This window comes from Mastomys coucha, unplaced genomic scaffold (assembly GCF_008632895.1).
Source record: "Mastomys coucha isolate ucsf_1 unplaced genomic scaffold, UCSF_Mcou_1 pScaffold22, whole genome shotgun sequence".
Classification (NCBI taxonomy): domain Eukaryota; kingdom Metazoa; phylum Chordata; class Mammalia; order Rodentia; family Muridae; genus Mastomys; species Mastomys coucha.
In genome coordinates this window covers 9,451,599-9,461,775 of record NW_022196905.1, presented here as the reverse complement: position 1 = coordinate 9,461,775, position 10,177 = coordinate 9,451,599, and the positions used below count along the sequence as shown (strand labels likewise).

General features: G+C 36.1%; 1 protein-coding gene across 8 annotated transcripts in view; it reads left to right on the top strand.

Annotated features, from left to right (window-relative positions):
• The window catches only part of Wdpcp (WD repeat containing planar cell polarity effector), a 314,567-nt gene that overhangs the window by 215,429 nt on the left and 88,961 nt on the right, over nucleotides 1–10,177 (top strand). For all 8 annotated transcript variants that reach the window (XM_031342541.1, XM_031342542.1, XM_031342540.1 and 5 more), the window contains one exon: nucleotides 6,455–6,557. In XM_031342541.1, the coding sequence (XP_031198401.1) occupies nucleotides 6,455–6,557 (103 nt within the window). The remainder of the gene's footprint in view (nucleotides 1–6,454; nucleotides 6,558–10,177) is intronic.

Below are 10,177 nucleotides of genomic sequence, written 5' to 3'. Positions count from 1 at the left end.
TGTATTTTTATGTATTCACCCCTGAATCCTTCTTCTTGTTTCCCTTTTGTGGCCCACTGAGTCTAAGCATCACCACCCCCAGTGCAAAGGTCATGTCATGACCCAGGACAGTGTTTCCTGCCCTTGCCCCAGCATCCACCCCGAACGTTCTTTCTGCCTTTTCCCTTAATGTTCTGTGAGCCTTCTAAGGGGTTGTATTAGTGTCCTGTTTAGGGTCAAGTACTCAACAGTATCTTTCATGATGTCTCCCCTTTTCATCTCTAAATTTATTGTTTGGATCCTCTTGCTTTTGGTTAATTTATCTAGGGGTTGTTTCTATTTCATTAACCTTTGCCTTTGTCTTAATTATTTCTCCATGACTACTACTTTTGTGTTTGCCTGGTTTCTTCAAGGGCCTTAAAAGTATACCATTAAGTTATTGATTTGAATTTTTGGGTTTTTGTTTGTTTCTTTTTCTTGTGTATGTTTTTATTGTTGTTTTTCTTGTGTGTGTGGTTCTTGTTGCTGTTTTAGTTTGGACACTTATAGATATAAACCTTCCTCTTAGGACTGATTTTTTTATCCCAAAGATTTTGGTATGCTGTGTTTTCATTTTCCTCCAAATCTAGAAATTTTAAATTTTCTTCTTGAATTCTTCTGTAGCCCAATTGTTATTCAGCACTACATTGTGTAATCTCAGTGAGTTTCTGTACTTTCTCTTGCTGTTTATTTCTAACATTCCATGTGGTAAAATAGAGTACTGGAGCTACTGAAACTTTCTTTGTGTCCTGATATGTGAATTAGTGTACATCCATGGGCTGTTGAGAAGAAAGTATATTCTTTTGTTTGTGCAGAATCTTCTGTGGGTATCTGTTAGGTCCAGTTGATTTGTGGTATTGTTAAACTCCATTGTTTCTCCAGGTTTTATCCAGATGACCTATCTGTGAGAGTGGAATATTGAAGTCACCCACTATTGCTGTTTTGCTATTAATATATTACCTCATATCTAGTTATATTTGTTTAATGAAATGCTTTACTGTGTTTGGTGCCTATATGTTTAAATGTGCTTTTTATATATTGTCCCCTTAATATGAAGTGACTTTCTTTGTCCCTTCTGCCTTGCTTTGGTTTCAGGTATACTTTGTTCAGTAGTAGAATAAGCTATGACATCGTGTTTCCCTAGTTCAACTTGCTAGAATACTTTTTCTCATCTTTTTACTCCAAGGTAGCATCATCTTTGATAATGAGGTATGTTTCTTGGAGGGTCATTATGTAGTTTCTGTGTGTCCCCTCTCTTTAAGCTTGTGTAGCAAGTGGTTTACTCACTTAGCTCTCTCCCAAACCCCTCCATAAACCTTTTATTGGTGTAACTTAAAATATCATAAAATTATATATACTGAATACAATTTTTTAGTAATCTAGGTTTACAAATATGAAAAATGGAGCTTTTCTGAAATATAACAGTAGTGTTTCCAAACCTCCAATTTATCATAAAGGTCGATTTGTTGTTGCTGACCTATGATGAGACTTCCATATTTTGAAAACCATTGCAAATATCTTTCCACATGTATACACCAGTACTGTCAAATGCTAGCATGCATCCATGAGACATGGCTTTCATTGAGTACATTCACAGGTTGGAAGCATTTGTAGAATTCTATTAACTGAAAGGCTAGAATGTCTTTAGCATGTCATTACATTGCAAATCATTTCCAGTAGATGCTCCTTAATTGTGCACCAAATGGATTTTTGGAATATGAAATTTTTTTCTACACATGCATATAAACCTGAAAAACATTGCTCTGGTTTGAAATTAGAATGTATTTCTGGGAATTTGTATAGGAATGAAGATATCACTTTGAAAAACACATCTTTTGACAGAGTAGTCCTGACATGACTTGCGATTCAAACAGCTTTAGTTCTCATCAGAATGATTGTCTCACAGTGTGTTTCACAGAAGCAATTTTCCCTTGTAATTTTAGTTTAAAACATTTTCAAGTCTGCAGCTCACACTAATTCCGCAGCCCTTCAAAAGTTCAAGACTGATGTTTGAACATAGATCTTTTAACCATTTAAAAATTTAGAAGCCATTCTTACATTAAAGAATGTGCCAACACTGGCTAGTCTGACATGTTGGGCATAGTTTGCTAACCCCTGATCTCTAAAGTCTCTAGTAACTGTGTTCTGAGTAAATGTGCTTGTTTCCCAAAGCTTTGCAACCAATCGTTAACTTTTAGAAACTTAGCCAATATGAATGTTAACTCTCTGATGTGATGATTCATTGCATACTGTGCATATATCAAAGTATGACATTTTATTTCCTATAAATTCATATAATTCAAAAATTCAGAAATTAGTTTTTTCAATTTACATTTATTTGAATAATATGAAATATCTTTACATAATTATAGGGCATTTATATTTATTCATTATAGACTGCCTGTTTATATCCTTTTTCCATTTTTATTGCAGTAGAATTTTCATTCCTGTAACCATTCTGCACACTCTAGAGTTCCTTTCAGCATGCACCTCCTGTGCTTATCCAGTGTAATTTGCACTACTTTCCTCTACACATCCAGCATATCTCCTGTGTGACAGACCTGCATCCCTTCACAGAGCAGGCCAAGCATTTCACATATATGCATCAGCTGTCCTTCACACTGCTGCTTTCTGCTAATACAATTCTCACAGATCCTTCAACGTTGAGATCAAAGATCAGCTCCTTCCTCTTTAGCTTCAGTATGTACAAACACTTGCCATTGAAATCAGTCAGTTTTCATAATTAACATTTTACTTATAATGATTTGGCTCTCTACTAGATTCAAAAAAATTTGAGACTGGAATTATATTATGTAATATATGTAATAATTAAATGTAACCTGAGTTTTAAAAAGTAGTATCAATCTTAACACATATTTTCAAGGCTCATAAAAATCAAGTTCTATGTAGTATTCCTTGTAGAGGTCTTAGTATAATTACAGCCAACTTTCTTAGAGAGAATGCAAAGGCACACAATGGTAGGACCAGCTATTTGAAAGGTAGAAGGAGGAGGATCATTTCAGCTTAAGAGTTTGAGACCAGCCTGGAACACATAGCAACTATGTGTGTGAGTGTGTATATGTGAGTGTGTGTGTGTGTGTGTGTGTGTGTGTGTGTGTGTATAGAAACTCCCTTACCCACTAAATCCTTAAACACACACACACACACGCACAATTAAGGTTTTACCTTTTTATAAAACTAAGTGTCAGTGTCAATTTATTAGAAACATGCTTTTTGTCTTATGGCTTAAAATAATTATTTGCAACCATGTTCTCAAAGAAAAATTACCGTTTTCTGGTAAAGAATACCAATAAATTGCTTCCGGTCTGTTTGGACTGGTGCCCTAGGAAGACCTTGGGGGCAAGCTCCACAGTCAGTCCCACAACACCCAGAGGAAGCTCCACTCCCAGGCGCTCTAACACACCCAGGATCAGAGGTAAGGAGGACCCAACATCTGTACCAATATCTGGAGTAACTGGGACCAGCAGGACCCAGGTACACAGGAACTCTGCCAGCCCAGTGGATCAGGTTCCTTCCAGTCTATCTGGGCTGGTGCCCTGAGCAGACCTTGGGCACAAACTCTGCAGCCAGTCCCAAAACACCCAGAGGAAGCTGCACTCAGGTGCTCTAACAAGCCCAGGATCACAGGATCCCAGAATCACAGGATCACAAGCTCCCAAGCTTAACTCTGAGGATTTCTGACACAACCAGGATCACAGAAAGGACAGGCTTCAGTCAAATTGAGCAAGGGCAGGTAGCACTAGAGATAACCAGATTGGGGGTGGAGGGAACATAGGAAAATAAACAACACAAATCAAGGTTACTTGGCATCATCAGAACCCAATTCTCCCACCATAGCAAGCCCTAGACAGACCATCACACCGGAAAAGCAAGATTCAGATCTAAAATTACTTCTCATGATGATGATACAGGACTTTAAGAAAGACATAAAGAGCACTCTCAGAGAAATAAAGGAGAATACAGGTAAACAGCTAGAAGCCCTTCAAGAGGAAACACAAAAATCCCTTAAAGAACTACAGGAAAACACAATCAAACAGATGGAGAAAATGAACAAAACCATCCAGATTCTAAAAATGGAAATAGAAACAATAAAGAAATCAGAAAGAGAAACAACCCTGGAGATACAAAACCTAGGAAAGAAACCAGGAGTCATAGATTCAAGCATCACCAACAGAATACAAGAAAAAGAAATAGAATATAGAATCTCAGGGGCAGAAGACACCATAGAAAACATTGACACAACAGTCAAAGAAAATGCAAAAAGCAAAAAGCTCCTAACCCAAAACACCCAGGAAATCCAGGACACAATGAGAAGACCAAACCTAAGGATAATAATAGGTATAGAAGAGAGTGAAGATTCCCAAGGTAATGGGCCAGTAAATACCTTTAACAAAATTATAGAAGAAAACTTCCCTAACCTAAAGAGATGCCCATGAACATACAAGAAGCCTATAGAACTCCAAATAGACTGGGCCAGAAAAGAAATTCCTCCCATCACATAATAATAAAAATACCAAATGCACTAAACAAAAAAAGAATTTTAAAAAAGCAGTAAGTGAAAAAAGTCAAGTAAAATATAAAGGCAGGCCTATCAGAATTACACCAGATGTCTCACCAGAGACTATGAAAGCTAGAAGATCCTGGACAGATGTCATACAGACCCTAAAAGAACACAAATGCCAGCCCAGGCTATACTATACCCAGCAAAACTCTCAATTACCATAGATGGAGAAAACAAGATAGTCCATGACAAAACCAAATTTATACAGTATCTTTCCACAAATCCAGTCCTATAAAAGATAATAGATTGAAAACATCAACATAAGGAACAGAACTACACCCTAGAAGAAGCAAGAAAATAATCTTTCAACAAATCCACACAAATCTAATTCCACCTCTTACAACAAAAATAACAGGAAGTAACAATCACTCTTTCTTAATATCTTAATATGAAAATTAATATTACCAACATATCCTAATCAATTGAAATCCAAAAATATTAGGAATGAGAAATTTGTTGTCATCCAATGGTCTCTCTAATTTGGTAATTGGAGAAATATGTCCAATACTGTACAATCTATATACACTTTCAGCTTGTTTGTTTGTAACAGTGTCTGGCTGTGTACAACATAAGGGTCTTGAAATCTTGCTTCTCCTATCACAGCCTCTCCATTAGTAGTATTGTTTATTTCATGTTTTTACACTATACTATGGTTTTCAGAATGGCTTACATATTTCAAAAAGTATTTATATACCCAAAAGAAACATAGACAATTAACTTGGGAGATGGCTTGTAAAAGAACAATCAAGGGTGAGACTGAATGCTTTGCTTGATGTTTGTAACTCTTGTATCAAGTTTGAAGAAGAGGACTTTAAAGGTTACTCTTTCTCTGAGATGAATGCTTTTCCAAATTATCACAGCTAATGAACCAAATTCTTACCCTCACCTAATGTCTGTGCCACCCTCCAAGCAGAACCATTGTTTATTGAAACAGTTGATGAATGACTTTATGGATAGACCATCTTAATACACACACCATTTCTTAAATGAATGTAACCTGTTCTCTGTGGGCTGAGAATAAAGTCACTCACTCAAGTCAAATAGCTTTGACCATAGCAGGAAGTCTGTATCCAGAAATCGTGCCTACAATTTATTCCTTGGCGCAACTCTCAGCTTAGCTACAATGGAGGTAAAATCCTTTGGTGATGTGAGGGTCATTGAAGTACAGCCTTATTACAATGAAATCCAGTGTCTAAAAATTGTTCTTATTTTGGGCTTGTATCACAGCAAGAGCCAAGATTTTAAACTCTACTAGATACAAAACAAACAAACAAACAAACAAACAAACAAAAAGACTTCATATATTTATGTTCATTTAAGAAAATACTGGTAGTGATGTATTATTTTGAAATATACAGCTAATATGTTTGCAGTTATTTAAAATTTATATTGAGAAAAAGTATGTATTTTCAGTATTGCAGTAGACAAGCATCTTCATAAGATTGTTCAATTGATTGTTGTTTTATATCAAACAACTTTTATAATGCTCATTTTTATTATAATATTTTATAAATTTTAAGGATATGACAAAAAAAGATATTGTAGGTATTGAAGGGGTGTCTCTGGGAGGAGTTGGGGTACAAAAGGGAAACAAGAATGTGATTTAATTCTATTTACTTAAAATATGTTTTTAAATGTTACCAAATTCAGATAAATTGAAATCATGTAACTTTTCTCATCATAATGCAATAAAAGTTAAAAAAAAAAAGAATACCAATAAATTTAAAACAGAATAAAGGAAAAACGGATTGTCCATTTCTGTTTTATTATCTGAAGATCTTTTCCTCTTGAACTCACTTTATAACTTTATCAAGATTACAATTTAGTCAATCCTTTGTCTCTTTATTTCCAAAGGATATTCATTACCTTGCTTTGGATATGGGTGAACTGGCACTGGCTGAAGTGGCGAGAAGAAGGGCACATGACATTGATGTTGAGTCAGTATCCTCTGGAGTCGGTAAGGGCTAGTTCACTCTGTTAAAAGTGCTTTGGTTCAGGGATTGGAGAGATGCTCATAGGTTAAATGCACTTGCTGCATTTCCAGAGGTCCCAGTTTCAAGTCTCAGCACCCACACGGCAGCTCACAACTGTCTGTAATTGCAGTTGTAGGTAATCCAACCTGGCACAGATGTACATATAGGCAAAATGACAATGCACTTAAAAATAAAATAAATTTTTTTTTAAGTATTTTGGTTCTAGGAGATTCTTAGTTTCATTTCTATTGTGTCTGTAGAACATAATTGCTTTACTTGAATTACTCTTTATAACATACTATATTTAAAAGCATGAATTCTTAAGCCTTCTGAAATTATACAATATTTATGAATAAGCCAAAATTTTAAAAGAAATTGATAAGTAGTAATGACTAAGGTCACTTTACCAGAATGTAAAAACATATTACTCTATTATTATTATTATTATTATTATTATTATTATTATTATTATTATTATTATTATTATGCCAAAACACATGTGTTGAGGACAGAAAGCCTTTGGGAGTTGATTCTGTCCTTCCTTTATGTGGATCCCAGGGACTGACCTCAGATCACCAGGCTTGCAGCAAGTACCTTTACCCACTAAGCCATCTTGCTAGTCCCACTTGGTCTTTTCATAAGATCTGGGGAGAAAGAGACCTATTATCAGCGCTGATGTGAAACAACTCTCTCCCTTATCATGGTGTTCCAGGTTTTGTGTTTATGTGTATGTGTGCACACGTGTTCTTGGGTGTGCAAGCATGGGCACATATGCGCGCACGCACCTGGGAGGGTGGAATTTCTCACAAGCTCCTAATGTCCCTGTTCAATGCCATATTGTAAAGACTGACCAAAAGCCTATATTGACTCTTAAAGTCCATTTAAACTTTATAACAAAGTGAAAGATTTTATATATAACATAACAAATGACAGTCCATCTATATGTACTTTTTATTTCTAAACCCAGCTTGTCTAATGCTGCTGAGTCTGCCAGTATTGAAAGTTGGATATCAAAATTCTTGGTTTCTCTTGGCTCTTCTATTCCCAAATGACAAACAAACAACCAACCTCCCAGGATTATAGCAGAATTGGTTTCCCATGTCTGTAATTCTAAGCCCATTTTGTAGAAGATTCCCACTTTGGAAGTGCTTGAAAAATACTATAATGTCTTCCCCAATAAGTCATGTTATGCTTCAGTCATTTTTGCTCACCATATCAGCACTTCTTAGCTCTCTTCAATACCTCAAGCCCAGTACTTGAGGCATAGTACAGAAGGGGATGCAATGCCCATAGAGCCAGAGCAAACCAGTCAAGTAATAACTGGTGTAGAGTTTAACTAGGGGAGTAAGGGTCATTTTTGACATGTAACATAGCCATCTGGCTAATGCGTATAGAACAAAATTACCTTAATAAGCATTTGGTGGTAGCAGTAACATTTAAAATAGTTTGTCTCTTCTATTTCTACTTGCTTTTGTGTATGATATGATACATTTATATTGCTTATTCACTTGACAAGAAGAGCTAAAATAAACCAAATATATAGGATGAGATTCTGTATTTAAAATTATTTCGGAAAACAGAAATCCTATAAGCCAAAACCCAATAACTCTTTTATAATAAAGGTAATTATTATAATAATGTGTATCATATTAATATGACTATATAATATATAATAGTATATCCTATGTATAATGTATACAATAATGTATAATAACCATATAATAATGTAAATTGAGGCAGTTATAAATATTTTTGACCTAAATAGAGGATTTATTCATTTTTACTTAATTATTTCAGGTATTTTTTAAGTAATCAATGTGTTCTGTTTTGTTAAATACAAGATTAAACCTGGAAAGATTTATAAGAATGGCTGATTGAGTTTATAGAATGCAATATGGTAACAGAGCTGACCTTTGGCACTCAGCTGTTTACTACCAATACCTTCTCTGTGCCTAGCTGTTCTGTCTACAACAAATGCTTAGTACCTATGCTATAGATTAGTATGGGATTGAAGGTAGTTAATTTGTGCTTTCAACAGTGACTGGCAAAGAGTAAGCTTAGCAATGGCTAGGTATTAATAGTGCCTTAAAACACGGTATATGTTTGTAGTAATGTCTTGTGATAAGCTACAATGCCTATAAAATCTAGGTGTTAGTGATTCTTTTTGATTATACACTAATTTCTACCTAGTTAAGGTTTCACATTATTGAATAGGGAGTAAATGGCTTCTGTTGGGTGAGATGTAAGTATGAGCATCCCCTTAAGATTTTCTTTTAAAGAAGACTGTTTTGTGATTGTGACGTTTGCAGTATAAGACTGAGAAGTCAGATTGACATCAGTCTGCAGCACAATGTAAATTGTGTGGTGAATTTGTTCTTACATGTTGACTTTTAACCCAGGCTAAATGTGTGTTGTAGCCTCTGGTTTGTTCTAGGAATATTCCCTACTAGGAATGATGTCAGTGAGGTATTTGCTTTGCAGTATTCCTAGGATGCCACTGAACAACTTGCTCTCCCACTGAAGCCAGACAAGGCAGCCCAGCTAGTAGAATATTCCACATACAAGCAACTGCTTTTGGGATAGCCCCTGTCCAGTTGTTAATGACCAATATGAAGGCCAAAATGCACATCTGCTACATATGAGGAGGGAGGCCTAGGTCCAACTCATGTATGCTCTTTGGTTGGTGGTTCAGACTCTGAGAGCCCCTGGGGTCCAGGTTAGTTGATTCTGTTGGTCTTCCTGTGGGATTCCCATCCACTTCTGGGTCTTCAATCTTTCTCCCACTCTTCCATAAGTGTCTCAACATCCATCCATTGCTTGGCTGTAGATATCTGCATTTGTTTCAGTCACCTGCTGGGTGGAGCCTCTCAGGACAGCCATGCTAGACTCCTGTCTGCAAGCATAGCAGATTAGAAGTGCAGATAGGGGGTGTGGGATGGATACCTAGGGGGCCCCACCGACTCAGAGGAGAAGGGGAGGGTTCAAGGTTTGTGGGAGGAGTAACAGGAGAATTTTGTTTTAAGGTTCCAACTGGTTTTTAATTTTTCCCCTTTTACCTCAAAACAAAGTAGAAAAAATGGTTAAAACTGCCAAAGTAGTTAACTGGTAGAACATGTATTAGTCACATACACAAATTCCAGGTAGGAAGGCAGGCTTATTTACAAGAAAACATGTAAAATCAAAGTGGATGTCATGAAACATTAAAAAACAAACACACATGCTACAAGAGGCACCACTGCTTACAGTGCTTGGGAGGTGAGAGAACAGAGACAGATACAGACAGGGTCAGGCTTCACAGCATCAGTGCAATGGATCCACAAACTATATTACAGCTAGTTCATGGGTTATGGAGTTGTTCCCAAATGTGTCCTATTTTGGCCTTCAGAGGTTCAATTCTGCAGATTTCAACTGCTCTAAACCCCTACCTACTGAGAGGGCACATGATCACAGTAAGCTTAAGGAGTTGCAAAAGCTATGCAGACCAGAATGAGCAGAATCTAATGTGAATAAGTAAAAATAAATAAATTAATAAAAAATTTTTTTAGTTATTTTCTTTATTTACATGTAAATTTCTCCATTCCCAGTTTCCCCTCCAAAAAACAAA